Consider the following 18,501-nt stretch of genomic DNA (forward strand, 5'->3'; position numbering starts at 1 on the left):
AGCCACTACCATATATTAGATTTGGATGCGATGCATGACGTAACTCCGTTTTCAAATATGGGGCGGACGATTACAATACCAATGACGGTGTGGAGTGTAGGGTTGGTCACAGATTCAGAAGCAGAGAGGTAGTGCTGCTAGACGTGAAGAATGACAACATTCAGAGAAGTATTGAGTATTAAGTTGTCGAGTCGGATCGATTACAGTACTACGTGCGTTGCCGGCAATTCACCGATGGTTGTCCTTGGAGTCTTCGTGTCGCTCTCAGACAGAATCTCAGATATTGGTTAGTGTTATAGTATTTTAGTTCGTTATCTTATTCGTTGTTGTTATTTTGGTTATATTTTAATTTGATTATATTTAAAATCGTTAGGGAGGTGCGTAAATTCGGTGGACCACACACGTGTTTATCTCCCACCTTGTCTTAGGATCATCAATAGTTGGACATCAACCTCATATGTAGAATCATCTTGCTCCTAATGCAGTTCAGTTCATCAGTTACCATCCCTATTCTATAGAGTACAATGAGACAAAGCTATCACTACAAGCCGTCATACAGAAAGGTTTGGATGGCAAAACAAAAGAATTGCACAGATATATGGTGATTGGGAAGAGTCATACAACAAGGTGTCGTGATTGCTCCAAGTACCGCAGAGTTGTTGTCCTGGCACAGTATGTGATCTCAGTGTGGTTCCGTACTATGATGGTCACTTGATGGTGCGTGATTGCGGTCAGTTCGACAAGATGTTATGGGCATACCCTCCCTGTGGTGAAGCTTTCAAGCATTGTAAGCTTTTCGTCTCCATCAATGGCATGCACTTATATGACAAATATGGTGGTGTGTTGCTAATTACAGTTGCACAAGACAGTAATAGTAACATCCTCCCTGTGGCATTCGCAATTGTTGAGTTTGAGAGTACGAAGTCATGGTCGTTCTTTCTTACCAATTTGAGACGTCATGTGACACCACAAGAAGGGCTTTTGATTATATCAGATAGGTCCCAAGCAATCAAGGCCACACTTAGAGTCGATGACAGCCTCTGGAAGCCTCCTAGGGCGTACCATGGGTATTGCGTCAAACACATAGCAGTGAACTTCATGTCTCGGTTCAAATCATTCGAGGGCAAGCGATATCTCATTAATACTGCTTACAGTCCTAGTAATGTTGGGTAAGAGTGGTACATGGATGTTTTGAGGACGCTGTCACGTGAGATGGCATATTAGGCCGGTAGATTTAACAAGGAAATATGGTTGCAACATTGCGATGGTGGACGTTGATTTAGGCACATGACTAGGGGTGGTAAGAGTACCCAAACCCGTGGATACCCACCCCACCCCTACCCGATCAGGACGGGTTTAAACCCGACCCGGAGCGAGGTCGGGGTCAGGTGAACTCGCCCCGAAGTATATATATTAGGGTTTTCTCACAACCTCATGCCCTCATACTCATACCTTCAGACCCCATCACCCCAACCCTAGCAGAGACCTCATAGTCACTTCTTCTCCACAGTCAAGCTCAGTTTTGGTCGCCCTATTGCGCCACCCAGCCTGCTGCTGTCGCTGCGTTGCCGTCCTGCCGAGCTCCTCGCTGAGTCGTCGTCGTTGTGTTGCTGAATTTCTCGCCGAGTCTCCGCCGCTGCGCTGCCGAACCCTTCGCCGAGCGTTATCGCTGTCGAGCCCCTTTCCTCTAACTGTTGCAGCTTTCTGTGTCACCGTCTTCCTCCTCTGTCTCTTTGCCTATGGTAACTGATAAGTATTTTTTATTTCTCTCTCACATTATGAATATGTGAAAAAATCTGCATGTTTGAATCTGAATGTTTGAATTTGAATCTTTTTGGGGGTGAGTTACTTTTCATTCAATTATGTTCTCTGTGTTTTTTTTTTTTTTTGAAGTTTTTGATTGATTATTTGATTTGTTCTTCAATTCACTTCTATACCAATATTTAATATTCTTATTGGATTGGGTCTTGTGACTTGCACTTGGTCACAGTACCCACAAAATGTTATGATCACTAAAGATCTATATCTATGAGAGACAATGGAATTTTTTGTCATTGGATTGATTTGGGCATTTGTAGTTTTGATTAGAAAAGATATGAAATTTAATGAACTTTTAGGGGTGGAACTTTTGGTAATTTACTTTGTTTCTCTGTTTTTTAGGCTGATTCAAACTAAAGGGTCTCTAGGCCAGTTTTAGTAGAACTTTATAATTGATAATTCATAATTATTAAGCCTGCCATTATTGTAAAATTGGTGTACTGATACAAATTTAATAACTTAGAGTTAGAAACACTCATGAATGAGTTTTTATTATGAGAGTTTCTAAGTTTATGATGCTATTAAAATTGTGTTCATGATGTAAGAATTATTTATTTAGTATCAATTTGCTATAAGTGTTGTGTAGCTATTATTATTAGTATTGCCAAAATGGCTTTACATTCTTCAACGGAAACTACAATTTCAACCATGATAGGAAGGTCTGAAGTGTAATTTTCATTGTTGCATAGTTATTAATTTAGAAGTTTTGTTTATAGTATTTATAGAGTGTTTGTTAAAAGCTTTTTATCAAGAAAAAGAAATATGGCTTTGATTTATCTGAAATCAAATTTTTTGTGTTGCTTTCGTTTTGTTTGTTTTTTTTTTTTTTTTTTTTTTGCTCTAATAAATACATATAGGTAGAAGAATCTTTGTTGTGTTGTATTGTGTTAATTTTTTATATAATACTAATTAATTTGATTAATTATTATTTCTTTTAATTTTCAGATTTGAATATTGACTTTCAAATCTTTAATGATGTTGAAGATCTGAAAAATGATTAAGAATAAGGATTAAAAATTTGAAAACTCTTATATTTAAGGATGTAATTTTTTTATTATGGTGTTAAATTTGTAGTCATTAAATATTAATTTTTTTTATTTTAAGTTATTTGATATTGTATGAATCTTATGTTTGCATTTTAATTTAAGTATGAATTTTAAGTTTTTATTTTAATTTTAAATATGTAAAAATTAAAATGTTATTTAATTTTTATAGGGATGGGACGGATATTCGCGAGGACGGGTTAGGATAAAACACCCTACTACTTGCGGGTAAGGGTGAGGCGGATAGTACTGGAGTAAAAGGAGGACGCGGCAGGGTCAGATAGGGCAAAACCCTGCCCCTATCGCCCCACTACCATCCTTACACATAACAACTAAAATAAAAAATAATTAATTAATTTATAAAAATTACTAAAATTTTAAGGGAAACAAAAATTATTAATATAAAGATTATGAAAAATAAATAAAAAATAATTAAAAATATGTTATCTCTTTATAAAAAATTTTGGTCATTCTTCTTAAATATTATTCTAATTAAATCTTCCTAACATCTTTTAGAATAATTTTTCTTTATTTTTTCTTTTCTTCTTCTTCACTTATTTATTTATTTATTTATTTATTTATTTATTTATTATGATTATTTGATAGTTGTAAATAATCTATTTTAATTCATTTATAAATATCTTTTTTAGGACGAAAAATAAATATTATTTATTATATTACTTTGCATAGTATACTTTGTAACCGTTTTATAATAATAAGCATATTATCTTTTATCTTGAATTTTAAATTTTGAAATGGAGAGGGGAGAGAGCGGGGGAGAGTCTTCGAGGGTGGCACATAGCGAGGCAGCCAACCATGCCGGCGAGAGCAATAAGGGGGAGAGTGGAGGTGGGCATGCATCAGGTGAAAAGGAGGGAATTAAAGGGGACAATAACAAGATTCAAGGTCAGCGGATATCGTTCAGAGATAAAGTTGTGGGTGCCTCAACAAGGAGAGCTTTGGAGGTTGCTGATTCTCTTGATGGGGATAAGATGGCTACAGTAGTTGGTAAGCAAGGCGATTCGGAGATACCAACTGTGACGTTCACTGAAGAAGCAAAGGAGATATTGGTAGAGCCCTACAAAGATGCCATCGTGGTCAAAGTTCTTGGAAAAAACTTTAGCTATACGGCGATCACGCACAGGCTTAAAGGAGTCTGGAGAACCAAAGGAGGATATGAGGTACTAGATGTCGGTTTTGACTATTTCTTAGTCAAATTTGATCTCTTGGAGGATAGAGAAAAAGTTCTCCTTGGAGGACCGTGGATGATTACTGGTAGTTATGTTATGGTTAAACCTTGGAGTTCTTCATTCAGACCTTGTGAAAACACTTTTGGGTCTACCATGGTTTGGATAAGAATCACAGGTTTAAACATTAACTATTATCAAGAGAGAGCCGTGAAAATGATTGTGTCAGCTGTTGGCAAACCGATCCGCATCGACTTAGCCACCAAGTCTGCGGAGAGGGAAAAGTATGCAAGAGCATGTGTACAAATTAACTTGGGACTTCCAGTCATAAAAAAGATTCAAGTTGATGGTCATATGTATGACATAGAATATGAGCACTTGAATTTAATTTGTGAAAAATGTAGCTGCTTTGGGCATGTAACAAGAGAATGTGCGAAAGAGAACAATGGCATTGGGAAGGAAACCATGGTGAAGGAGAAAAATTTGCTATCATTGTTTCCGGTGGATAACAACGAGAAAACGGCAGAAGGTAGTCAAATCCCAGTAAAAAATCAAAATTCAACTTTTGAATTTGGAATTAATGCCAAATCAATTCCAATTATGGAGAAGCATGGAGAAGCGGGTCTTGTGTGTGATAATTTACAAGAATCACGTATGGATAGGGATACTCAAGCAAAAGAGGGTGAATGGGTTACAGTTAGTAGAAAAGGCAAGGAAAAAGTGGGTAAAGGCCCCAATGTGGTGCCAAAAAGAGTCAATGTAGCAATATGCTCCAATTTGGTGAGTAAGAAATTTTCTTTTGGGTCTAATAACATGCATGCTGGATCCTCATCAAATGCAAAGGTGAAGTCTTTATCAAATGTAAAGGTGGAGCCTAAGGAAAAGAAAGATCCTCCATCCACGCTTGGCTCTTTGGGAACAATTCAGGTGGCTTTCAAGGATCAGAGTACTCCTTTTTTTAAAGCAGGGCACAAAAGGCAGCGTTCTATTTCGCTTCAAAACTCACCTACTGAAGTATTGTCAACGGATTCTCGAGTACAAAAAGAGCTTGATAAAGCTAGTGCAACAATAAACTTGGAGAACCAACCTCAACAGAAGAATGATGGTTCTGCGGTGCAAGTCCACCAAAAGACAATTGGAGACAGGAGTCCATCAACGTGAGGTAGAATGATTATAAATTCCAATTATTTAATTTATTTTTATGGATTGTGACCATTTAAATATTATTAGTTGGAATGTAAGGGGGCGTCAAATAAGATGTCTCGGGTGCACTGTAAGGAGTTAGTACGAAAATTTCAACCAACTTTTTTTATTTTGGTGAAAACTCATATTGGGTTTGAAACTATGAAAGAATTTTGGGAGAGATTAGGCTATTATCCTGTAAGGATTGTAGATGCTGTTGGACATAAGGGAGGAATTTGGTTCCTCTCTACTAATTTAAAATTTTCTTGTAAAAGTCTTTGGGCTATGAATCAATGTGTAACTTTGGAAATTGATGGTGGTGGGCGAAGATGGATTTGCAGTGCAGTTTATGGCAGCCCTCAAGCCACTAATAGAGTAGAATTATGGAGTCATCTGCTTGATATTGGTTTGTGCATTCAGGACCCATGGGTGGTGGTTGGAGATTTTAATGATATTTTGAGTATTCATGAGGTGAAGGGGGGTAATTACTATTCGACTCGCAGTAGTGTCTTTGCAAGTACTCTAGATTCTTGTGGTCTTTTTTATCTGACAACCTCTGGAAGACGGTTTACTTGGTTCCGTAAAATTCAAGGAAACAGAAAAATTGCAAAGAGATTGGATAGAGCTTGCTGTACTACAAAATGGCGCCTTCTTTTTCCAGAAGTTTTTGTTGAAGTTCTCAGCCGTTCCCACTCTGATCATTGTCCCCTACTTATCCGATGTCAAGGAGTTCCTATCAAGAAAGGAAACCGGCCTTTTAGATTCCAAGCGGCATGGGCAACGCATCCTGATTATAAGGCCATTGTTCAGAAATCTTGGAATAGTACAGACTTTGGCATCCATAGGAAGTTGTTGGGGGTTCAAGAAGCTTCGTTGGAATTCAACTCTACGGTCTTCTGTAATATTTTTATTAAAAAGAGGGAATTGGAGTCTTATTTGAATTGTATTCAACGGAAAATGGAAGCTGACGACGATCCAATTTTGAAGCACAAAGAGGAAGAATTGAGAGCTGAGTATAATCTAGTTTTGGCCCAGGAAGAATTGTTTTGGTACCAGAAGTCAAGGGATCAATGGGCTCGGTATGGTGATAGAAATACTAGCCTTTTCCATATGCAAACCATCATTAGAAGAAAATCTAACAAGGTTCTTGGGTTGCTGGTCAGTGATGGGTCTTGGTCTGATGATCCGAAAGTTTTGCAAAGAGAGGTTGTTCATTTTTTCAAACATATTTTTTGTTTTACTGAGCCTGTTGAGGTTAATTGCATGGGAGAAATTCCTATGCCATCTCTTAGCCAGGATGCTTGTGATAATTTGTCTAAACCAGTAACAATGTTGGAGGTTAAAGAAGCTCTGGATAATATGAGCTCGTTCAAAGCTCCTAGGCCGAATGGTTTTCAAGTTTTTTTCTTCAAGGAATATCGGATGTGGTGGGTCATGAGGTGTAGCGTACTGTTCAGAAAGCATTCTTAGGGGAGACTATAAGCCATTCTTTGTTGGAAACTTTGATTGTTCTTATCCCTAAATGCGACCCTCCAACTAGATTGAAGGATTTTTGGCCAATAAGCCTTTGTAATGTAATTTATAAGCTAGTGACTAAAGTGCTGGTTAATAGATTACGACCTTTTTTGGATGAGATTGTTAGCCCAACTCAGGGAGGGTTTATACATGGTAGAGGAGCGCCTGATAATATTATTGTGGCCCAAGAAGTTCTTCACTTTCTTAGGCGGACAAAGTCTAGAAAAGGAGCTATGGCTTTTAAGATTGATTTAGAAAAGGCTTATGATAGAGTTGATTGGAATTTTCTTGAGCACACTCTTGAATCTTTTGGCTTTCCTTCTCTAATTATTCGGCTTGTAATGAATTGTGTTCAGGCTTCAAATCTTTCCATCCTTTGGAATGGGAATAGATTGGACAACTTCCAACCTCGCAGAGGGCTCAGGCAAGGAGATCCAATTTCTCCTTATTTATTTGTTTTGTGCATAGAGAGATTGGCGTGCTTCATTTCCAAACAAGTTGACGAGGATATTTGGGATGGTGTGGCTGTTTCTAGAGGAGGACCTAGAGTTTCTCACTTGATGTTTGCAGATGACCTCCTCCTTTTTTGTAAAGCGAAGAAAAATCAAGTTCAGAATATTGTGCACACCTTGGAGTTGTTCTACAAAGCTTCAGGTATGAAGGTTAACATTGAAAAATCTAAAGCTATTTGTTCTAGAAATATCTCTAATAGAAGGAAGGAAATGTTGTCTGGTGTTTCTCATATTCCTTTTACTAGTGACCTAGGTAAATACTTGGGGGTGAACCTTAATCATCCTCGAGCTACTAGGTCTATTTTTTTGGACTCTTTAGAGAAGATTAAGAATAAGCTGGCTAGTTGGAAAGGTCGGCTCCTTAACAGAGCAGGCAAGCTTTGCTTAATTAAATCTGTTGCTTCTTCTCTTCTTATTTATCAGATGCAAGTGACTCTTTTTCCTACTTCGGTTTGTCAAAAGATTGATTCTGTGCTTAGACAATTCTTGTGGAAGGGAAAGGTGGGGGAGCGTTGCTTAAATTATGTCAAGTGGAGCAAAGTTGTCACTCCAAGAAAATATGGAGGCTTGGAAATTAGAGATACCCAGTGTGTAAATTTTGCTTTATTAGGAAAGCTTGTTTGGCAATTATTGCATAATAATGGTAAGCTTTGGGTAAGAATTATGTTGGCAAAATATTTATCTGGGAGGTATTACTTTTCACCCAATTTTTCTAATAATGTTTCAAGCACTTGGCGAGCGATTTATAAGACAATAGAAAAGCTTCGTGATGGTTTTGATTGGTGTACAGGTAGGATGTCTCAATCCTTTTGGTATCATGCTTGGCGACCATGTGGAACGCTAGCTCCTTTGGTTCCTTTTGTGCACATCTCTAATTCTCACTTGAAGCTAGAAGATGTCTGGTACCATGGACATTGGCGATGGGATATTCTTTGCACAATGATTCCGGATGAAGTTAAACTTGATTTAATGCTCTTTGATCCTATCAAGCAAGCAGGAGATAAAACAGGTTGGTTTTGGACAAACTCAAATACTCTCACCTACTCGACTAAAAGCGGGTATGAATGGCTATTGAAGAAGAAATTTGGCTGGAACGATAATGAAAATTGGCTTTGGCTTTGGCGCTTGAGAATACCGGAGAAGATAAAGTGTCTGCTCTGACTTTGTCTCAACAACGGAGTTCCCACAGCTAGTTACCGGTTTCAAAGAGGTCTTGCTACTTCTGATTTTTGTCAGCGATGTTATCTTGCTCTAGAGGATATTAACCACTGCTTTAGGACTTGACAAAAAGCTCGTCAGATTTGGATTAGCTTAAATTTGGGAATGACCGCTGAGGACTCTAGTTTGGATTTTGTGTCTTGGATTCGTTCTAACCTCAACAAAAATGAGTTTCTCTTTGCAGCGGCCTTTTGGTGGATTTGGAGGGATAGGAACAATGACATCTTCCATCAAGATGATCCATGGAGAAAATTGTTCACTTAGTTCAACATGCTGCTCGCGATTTCTCTAAGGTTGTTACCAACCAAAAACATATTATTCCTTCCTCTTTACAATATAACTGGGAACCACCTCCAATGAATGTATGTAAAGTGAACTGCGATACAAGCGTTTTTGAAAATGGGCAATTAGCTGGCTTTGGATGTATTATTAGAGACAGCATGGGAATTTGGATGAAAGGTTGTTCTGCCAGTATACCTCTTTCTAGTGTTCTCTCTTGTGAGCTTCATGCTATTTGGAGAGGGCTTGTTATGGCTTGGGATTGCGAGTGTAAAGAGGTCATATGTGAAACTGATAATCTTGATGCGTTTCTTCTTGTTTCGCGAGGCACAACCAGCATGATTACGAATGACTCTGACCTGCTGCTTGACAAAACTTGACAAAATCAAAGAGATGTTTTAGCGCAATTGGACAGCTACTTTAGTGCTCATCCAGCGTACAGCAAACAGAGCGGCTGATTTAATGGCTAAGACTGCTATTTTAAACAAGCAGGTGTACCTAGAGTGATTACAGCCTTAGACATTATTATTAGAGATGAGTGCTACTCTTTCTCTTAGGTGTTTTTTCTTTGTGTTATGTTTAGTCACAAAAAATAACCGTTTTATAATAGCGGAAAAAATTTCTACCATTTTCTACACATAATTAGACTCACGAGTCACGACTCCAAACTTTAGTTTAAAAAGATAAGTTTTATAAATTTTAATTTTTTTTTCTATCTTTTCCATGATAAACAAAAATTAAGCCTTTATTTCTATACTTAAGTTTGCATAATTAAATGTGAATACATTTGATCGTTAAGAAAAGATTTCATACAAGTTGTCTTACTTTAGTAACGAATAATTTTATTATAAGCATTCATAATAATATAGAAATATCGACAGAAAAATTCCATTAGTCTTAATCAAGTATTGTGCAATTTACAATCCATCCCTTTCTAAGAACAAGAACAAAACAAGAGCATAAGTCCATTAATCCTAAAACAATACATTTAATACAAAATTTAGAAGGCATATGTTGTAATGTTGAGTCTGGATAGAAGATATATATAAAACACCTTATCAAAGATGCTCTAACTTGCTGAAACATGCACACCAGAGCCTGACAAACAAGAGAAAATATTTAAATATTTAACCGAAAAACTACTGAATCAGTGGCATTGATGAATATTTGAATCAAAACATGAGAAATCAATTGCAAAATGACACGAGAAAAATGCCATGAGAAATGTTTAAGTAGGATCAAACAGCAGTAGAATTAAATCAATTGTATAATGTGTTTAGCCATTAACCATTGTAAATGCCAACAAAAAGACTAAACCCCATAATGAGTTCAGAAGAGAATTCCAAGAGAAATGTTTAAGTATGACCAAATAAGAATAGAATTAACTTGCTTTAGAAGGTTTTCAGAACATGACATACCCTACTTTCCTTGTTCTTCCCCTGTGCAGCCAAACTCGTCCGGAAGTGACAGCAAACTCTGAGTAAACATAACCATCTTCAAGTCATTGTCACGACAACTAATTCTTAGAGACTCCACCGATACACCTTTATCACTGACTTTGACTAACTCATTGTTTTTTATGCCAACAAGTTCACCTTTAGTTAAACACAAAGGGTGGATTCCATGAGCATAAGGAAGCACAACATTGAGCTTAGTCCAAGATAATTCTTTCATTACCCAGATCTCAAACTTCTGGTGGTCTTCCGTGAAGTTCAAGTAATATAGCCCAAGGCATCCAGCAAACAGATTTAACAGCCGGCCTCCTGACGTTGGAAATGACACCAATGATAGATGCTTTCCGGCTAAGTCGAAGGCAACAATCACAAACTTCACTTCCATATCTTTAACGGCCAACCAATAAAGAACCCCATTGCAAAACAGTGCACTTTCAATGGTAACCAAATGGGGCGGAAGATGGCCACACTCAATTTTTTTCCAGGAATTGGTTCTAACAGAAAAATACTCCCACTGAGGTCTCCATTCATGTCCGTTACCCCATCCTACTACTACTAAATAATCATCACTGGATTCATCATAACCAAGACCACCCCATAAATTATCTGATCCCGTCCAACAAGAAGCATCAGGGTCAACAACAGGGTACGGCACTGACCTGTAAGAACCAGTGACAGGGTTCCACAAAAGGAGCGGTGCGCCATAAACATGAATGCGCAGCAGTATGAAGCCCCTGGATGAACCTAGAATACTCAGGCTGAAATGACGACAGCATCGAGGAAGCTGAAGCGCATAATCGCCGCGAATCGGAGCTTCCAGATCTACACAACGAGCCTCGGGAACCTCACTCGACAAGTACAAAAGCCTAGTGTTCTTATTGGTGGGTGCGGCATCAGCAGTGTCGTAATGTACTTTAACAAAACGTGAATCCGAAATCAGAGAAAGCCATTTTTTAGAGACGCACCTGAACCGAATCAAGGATTTTACCGGCAACCATAATAGGATTTTCTCCACCAATTCAAGAGGGAGAACCTTAGCTTCAGCCTCAGCCTCGTGCTTCATCTTCTCAAATCTCAGAGGAGAGTGGGGAGGGACTGAATCTGACTGAGGGCTGAGGAGTGCTGGAGAAGCGGAGGAGAGTGTGAGACTGTGAGTGAGAATTGAAAAAGGACAAATTGAAATTAAAGTTCATCCAAATTCACAAAAATTGCCATAGAAAAAGCAATAAAACAAACTAAAATGGAACCTGAGTAGTTCGCAGGGGCAGAGACGAAGCACAACAATGTAGAGGAACCGGAAAGTGTGGTGCGGCGGCGGTAGTAGGAGTGGTGGCGGTGCTGAGTACAGGCAGCAACAACGACGGTAGTAGCTGCAGGGATTGGACGAGAACATGAACATTAGTGAAAAAAACCAAGGTTCTAAAAACCGAACCGATCATCAAACCGCTTTAGCTATTGGTTCACTGATTTATTGGTTCAACCGGTTTGATCGTGGTTCAACCAAAAAAATCGCTTTATAATAAAATAATAAATAAAATATAAATAAACACACTAAAACATAATTATATTCTAATATAAACTTTAAAATATCATCCAAATTAAAAGTACTACATAAACCACAATGTTATAATCTCATTCAAATACAAACTCAAAAGTCAAATAACAAAAAAATTGTTGACAATATGTCACACCTGTGTTTAATATCTTATTTCTTGAGTGGATCATGGTAGTAGTGTAATTCAAACAGAAGCATTCTGAAGACAAGAATTAAACGCACTAAAATGAGCAGTATTTAAGGTTCCCATTACCATTGCATACAATTATTCTTCAATTTGAACAATAAACACACCTACTTTTCAACAAGCTAAGAATTTACATAATGACACATCCTATATAATATATTTTCATATGGCAGTAGTAAGAAGATTACCATCAAATTCAAATCTCATCTACTACTACTATAATATAGTGCGTGAAAGTACTACTACTACAATTACTATAATATATAGTGTGAAAGCCTTGAAAACAATGTAGGTACTAAGTTTAATAACAAGAGTATGTTCATAGGAAAATTGATCAACAATCAAATGAGCAAATCAGCAGTCCCGTGTTCTCACAAAAATTGCGCTATAACAAAAGACGGATCATAATGAACAAATAGAAACCCTAAAAAACTTTTAACAAAATCTACAGCATAATTTTAATAAAGATTAACAAGATTTTCAGCTGATCACAATTTTAGCAAAATTTCAGCACAATTTTAACAAAGATTAACAGCAATCTTTTTCCAAAAATTAACCAAAAAAAACCCAACAGTGAATTAATCATTCATTGATTCAATCAACACAAGAATACAGAATATAGAGTATAGAACAGTACTGGAGCATAGCTAATCATTCAATGATTCAAGTTATGGGAGGAAAAGCTCTAAGATGGTTCAATCATAGCTAACAACCAGATATGCGTTCAATCTTGCCAAAATCAAGCAACAATTCAACAATTATCAAACACAATTTCAGACCTAAAATCAGTAACAAAAATTATATGATAGCAAATTAGTAATTACAATGAAGCGGCAACACAAATTCGGAAACAACAGAACCAACTGCAACAAATAAAAACTTCATGCCAAAATTCAAAAATCAGAGATGCAGTAGAAGAAGCACAAGAACTGCACATTGAGAGTTTAGATCTAAGAAATTCAGTTGAGCAAAATGCACCTCACTCACTGTGGATCTGTTTTCGCACGGCGGAGCAAAGCAATGAACGAGGAAGGAGAAGAAACCGCGATTGAAGGCAGCGACAGGGTGCTAAATGGCAACGAGGATGGAGGTGCGATGAACGGTGGTGGCGCTAGTGGTTCTGCGGGTGTGCTTCACCGCGACCTCACGAACAAGCACGGCGGAGCTATCGCGACGCAAAAAAGAGACAATGGGAGCACTGAGCACTGACCTTCGACGAGCAGACGAAGACGACGGCGACCAGAGGGCAGACGAGGACGACGGCGATCAGAGGGCAGACGAGGACGAAAGCGACCAGAGGGCAGACGAAGACGACGGCTACCACGACGAAGCTGCTCGACAAAGACGACGACGGTGGTGAAGGCTAGGGTTGCCGTTTGAGCCTTTGGAGTTTAGAGGCTAGGGTTAGCTGGGTTGCTTTCTGATTCAGGAAGGGGGCTGGAAGGAGGAGTGAGTCAGTGAGGTGGTGGGGTGCTTGAGTTTGGTTAGGGTTTCTTTGGTTTGTAACAAAACAGCGCCGTTTGGAAAAATTTTTGAAAACCGCCGGAATCCGGTACGGTTCGACTGACCGATTCTCGACTGATTTGACGGTTCAATAATAATTTTTAAATCTAAACGGTTATAGTTTCTAATTGAACCGTAAATTTTGTCGGTTCACGGCTCGACCAATTTAACCGAACAGTTATAAATCGGTTTTTAGAACCTTAAAAGAAAACCCTTGCAGAATTAAATCAATTAATAGAAAAAGAAGAAAAATGTAAAAACAAAATCAGAGAGGCAAAAATTTTAATTATTATATTTTGAAAAATAAAAAAATGGGTTCAATCTATAAATATTTGTAAATGTGGGAGTAAAGAATCCGTAACTTTATACGATCTAATGTATATAACCATTAGACATTACTTTTTTTTTTGGCGAAGAGTAAAATTTTTATTAAATTTAAAAAATATTATTTTTATTCTCAAATTAATGTAAGTCTTAAAATTATCTTTTAACGTTTAAATTATTCTATTTAAACTTTTAATATTTTAAAACGGTTTTAAAGTTATGTTCTTGTTAGTGATATATTCACAAAACTGATAGTAAAACAACCTCAAGTGATTTTGAAATACTAGAGACTTAAACAAGAGAAAAACATTAAAAACAAAAACGAGACATTATTTTTAAAAAAATTATCAAATTAAGTAAAATAAAAATGAATTTTAACAAAATAAATTACATTACAAATTCAACATTTTTATTCATCATAAAATATTTGTAAAATAACTAATAAATAAACTTCTAAAAAACTTATATATATACATATATATACCATAAAGTATAAAATATACATTTTTGTCTTTAATATATTAAACTTCTTAAGTGTTTAATTTAAATAAACTATATTTTTAGTTTTAAAATAAATTTTAATTTTATCTTTCAATAATATCAAATTTTTACATACATAATTATTCAATTATTTTTTAATCACATCTAAGTAAATTATTCTTAATCACATTACTTTCATTATAAATAAATTTACTTTTTTAATTTTATTCTTAAAAATTTTTACTCATCATGAAATATTTATAGAATAGCTAGTAGATAAATTTTTAGAAAAGTAGAAAAAAAATACAGTAAATATATAATAAAGTATAAATTATACTTTTTTTTCTTTAATGTACCGAACTTTTTTTATGTTTAATTTAATTAAACTTTATTTTTAACTTTAAAATAAATTTTAATTTTATTCTTCAATAATATCAATTTTTACTGTAAATAATTATTCAATTTTTTAACTATATCTAAATAAATTATTTTTAATCACATTACTTTTATTCTAAATAAATTTATTTTTTTTAATTTTACTCTTAATCACATTATTTTCATTCCAAGTGAATTTATTTTTTATTAAGAATAAAATTAAAAAATAAATTAAATAATTATTTATCATAAAATTAATATTATTAAAGAATAAAACTAAAATTTATTTCAAAGTTAAAAATATAATTTAATTAAATTAAACATTAAAAAATTTCGGTATATTAGAGATAAAAATGTGTAATTTATATTTTATTATATATGTACCATGTTATTTTTTTTTCAGAAGTTTATACTAACCATTCTATAAGTATGAATAAAAATCTTGAATTTGTAATATAATTCATTCCATTAAAATTGAGTGTCATTTGATTTGATTCGATAATTCTTCTAAAAATAATGTATTATTTTTGTTTCCAATATTTTCGTCCTATTTAAATCATTAACGTTTCAAAATCATTTTAGTATTGTCTTATCGTCAATTTTATTAACAGATCATTAATAATAGAATAATATTAAAATAATTTTAAAAGGTTAGGAACAATTTTAAGACTTATCTCAAATATTAAGAATAAAAATAATATTTTTAAAGAAAATTGGTAAATTATTTTCACTAATAAAAATAATGTTCACTATCCACCAAAACTTCACTTTATTTTTACCTCAATATTATTCTAAAAAGTTATATTATTTACCTGTTTAAATCAATTTAAGGAGATTTGGATTTAGTGCCAAAGATTTTACCTCTACTAATTGTTTTGGCAGTAAAGACTGAAAGTGAGTTTTTGCATTTTCAGAGAGTGCATTATAAAATTAGAAAAAGTCTAGGGGCCAGCAACTTTTGTATTTTCTGACCAGCACTTAACCATCAAAACAAAAGTGATAGATCTCCCACTATTAGATATCATTAGATGTAATCTCACACCATTAAAAACACTATTAATGGCCAATTGATGGTTACAAAACACCAAAATTGCTGGCCTCCTAGCATTCCTCATAAAATTATCGGTAATGCTAGGAGATAAAAGAAAAAAATTTAAATTTTTTTATTTAATATTTATCAATTGTAACGATAATTAATAAATATTAAATAAGGTAAATTTTGATTATTTTAATTATTTTTTATTGTCTTCCAAAACATTATTATACAACGATAATAAAAATAAGAGTAAATAGTTGACAAAACTGATCATAAAAAATTAAAATTAAAATTATATTCCATAAATAATAACTTGGTGCTGGTGCATGCATATATATTGAAGCATCTCAATTCTCAAGGTGATATATAAGTTATTGGAGCAGAAGAATGGGAATGTCTATGGTGGGGAAACTTGCATCTGGTCCTTGACCGCGTAGGAATATTCTAATTGTGGCTGAAGGTTGGTTCTGTACATAAAGTATTGTTTAATTTGTATTACATAATTACATGTGATCCATATATATATGAAACGGAGATTATACGGGTATTTACGGGGCGGGACTTTTATCCCGATGAGTAAATTGACCCCAAATCTATTTTTCGATGAGTAAATACCCACCCCATCAGAAAAATTGCCATGCCTAGTGAATGAAATTAAAGGTTTATTAAGTTTCAATAGGTATTTTTTTTAACAGATTTTTTTTTGATAGAAAATATCCAATTATATTTTTATTGGCTTGGACTATTATAAAGAGATTTATTTCATCTATTTTTTAAATTTTTTATTTTTAATGGATGATTAAATGGTAGTTATTTTTTTTTTTTGTGACTATTAAATGGTAGTTATTTGAAGTATATATTTATTCGTTGACAAAATAAAAAATATATCTTTATTCACGTAAAAAAAGAAATATATATTTACAATTAAGAGTTAAAAAAATTTCATGTCCAAAAAAAAGTAGGAAAATGTTTTTTTTTTTAATTCATTTGTAATTTTGATAATAACCGTGAAGTTACAAATGTAATATCCTCTCTTCAATAAAAAATGAGGTTACTATATAAAAAAAATTGAATTGTTAGAATAAATTAATAAAACTAATTTTCATCACCGTAAATGGTATATTTTGTAGTGTCACTAGTTTTTGGATTTGGATCCTCTAAAGTTTAAATTCTACTTTAGAGAGTAAAGTATGATCTCTTACCATTGATTTCATAGGTGGGACCAAGAATAAATATGAAAGAAAAATTGTTTAAGGGTAGAAAATTACACTTTACTCTCTAAAGTCAAATTCAAATTTTAGAGGATCTAAATCCCTAGTTTTTTGTGTTTTAATTCTCAAGTAAATAAAGAATGAAGTAATAGTAAATAATAAGTTATTAATTAATTTTATTTCGGAATAAAATACTAATTGTAAGAAGAAAACTAATTCTTTAAGAATCTAAATTAAAAACCACTCTAAATATATTAGTTAAATAGATAGATATACAAAATAAAAAAATAATAACTATATTCTAAAAAAATAACAATTCTTTATAAAAAAATTAAATATACGTCTTTGAATTAGGACTTAGAATTACGGGTTTTGATTTTAATTTTTTAGAGTAATTCTTATTAGGCCTACAACCTATTATTATTATTGTTCATATCCTGATCCAACGCAATGGTCAGACCCAACTAAGTTAAAAAGGCCCAACCCAAAGGGATGGCCTTCACCGCTCATTCGATCTCCCCAAAGAAGTCGGACTCGGCATGAGCTGGCAAATGACACTTATTCAAATAAAAAACTGCCTCTTAAAATCTCTCACCCACTTCGGCAGTAGAGGTCAGAGCAGCCCCAGGTTGAGCAGACAAACTTGGAAGGAACCCCTCGGATAAATCAGCTTCACGAGGAGGGGACTCCACTAAACGCTGCCCAACCATTTTCAACTCAGAATCGGTAGGAGGACGAAGGGGAGACACAATTTTTCCATCAACAACAACTTTGTCAGGGTGAAGAGGTGACAAGTCCAAGTCAGGAGACAAAACTCGAACCTACTCTTTTAACACCTCAAACACCACCTCGGTGCCTTCAGCCACAGACTCTTCCAAGTCTTGATACCCCTCCCTAAGCCAATCCAGCTCCTCTCTAAGATCTATTTTTTCAGTAAACAAACGCACGTAATTCTGCTCAGCCATCTCTTTCAAACCCTCAGCCATAGCCAGAGAGCCCATCAACTGCTTCTCCCTCTCGCGAGACTTGGAAAGCGCCTCCTTCAGCTGATCCCTCTCCTCCGTCAGCCTCTTCTCATCCTCACGGAACATGGCTAGTTGACCGTCAAAAGCTTCTAGAGAACGTTGGGTAGCGTTCAGAGGAGTCTTTTCCAGTTCCTTGAGCAAAGAAGTACAAACCCCAGCAGTACGAATCCCTCCCTGGATTAAAATTTGGCGATGGTTTCTAAAAGAGCCATCATCCATAGCAATAGTGCAATGCAGCAGGATATGCCTCTCATAGAACTTCACCCTGTTAAAAATAGAATCACCAATATTGGAGACACTGGACTCCGAGGTTTTCCTCTTCTTTAAAACGGGCTCCGAGGAGGGAAGAACTGGAGGGGTAGGTACAAAGGGAGGAGGAGGGGGAGGAGGGGTAGGAAGATCTGCCGACTTGGCCAGGCCGGAGGAGGTCGCCCCCGAATCTGGCTTCAAAGGAGAAGAAGTAGATGATGTTCCGCCTTCTTGTAATTGAGCAGTTCGGGCCTGGGCGTTTTTCTTCGCCTCCTGAACTTTTTGGTATGCTTTAGATCTACTTTTCACTTTTTTTACAAAAAGAAAAGAGGCAATGTCAGTGAATAA

The 18,501-nt window shown here is 35.3% G+C and overlaps 2 protein-coding genes across 8 annotated transcripts; one reads left to right on the forward strand and one right to left on the reverse strand.

The window, feature by feature from the left end:
* The first annotated feature begins 5,392 nt into the window (after window positions 1-5,392).
* On the forward strand, window positions 5,393-6,700 carry LOC114925929 (uncharacterized). Its single transcript, XM_029295702.1, has one exon. The coding sequence runs from the start codon at window positions 5,393-5,395 to the stop codon at window positions 6,698-6,700; it is 1,308 nt and encodes a 435-aa protein (XP_029151535.1).
* Window positions 6,701-9,628: 2,928 nt separating this feature from the next.
* Window positions 9,629-13,543, reverse strand: LOC112776566 (F-box/kelch-repeat protein At3g23880). 7 transcript variants are annotated; one of them, XM_072227552.1, is made up of 5 exons: window positions 12,938-13,515; window positions 11,456-11,578; window positions 11,174-11,330; window positions 10,173-11,074; window positions 9,629-9,852 (listed from the first exon to the last, which is right to left on the reverse strand). In XM_072227552.1, exons 3-4 carry the CDS (start codon window positions 11,269-11,271, stop codon window positions 10,174-10,176), a joined length of 999 nt encoding a protein of 332 aa, XP_072083653.1. In that variant the 5' UTR covers window positions 11,272-11,330; window positions 11,456-11,578; window positions 12,938-13,515; the 3' UTR covers window positions 9,629-9,852; window position 10,173. The 7 variants fall into 7 exon arrangements, with proteins under 7 accessions (XP_072083653.1, XP_072083651.1, XP_072083652.1 ...); XM_072227550.1 differs by having other exon boundaries at window positions 11,174-11,356; window positions 12,929-13,426; XM_072227551.1 differs by having other exon boundaries at window positions 12,929-13,406.
* Window positions 13,544-18,501: the final 4,958 nt, after the last annotated feature.

This window comes from Arachis hypogaea, chromosome 19, assembly GCF_003086295.3.
Source record: "Arachis hypogaea cultivar Tifrunner chromosome 19, arahy.Tifrunner.gnm2.J5K5, whole genome shotgun sequence".
In the NCBI taxonomy this organism is placed as follows: Eukaryota; Viridiplantae; Streptophyta; class Magnoliopsida; order Fabales; family Fabaceae; genus Arachis; species Arachis hypogaea.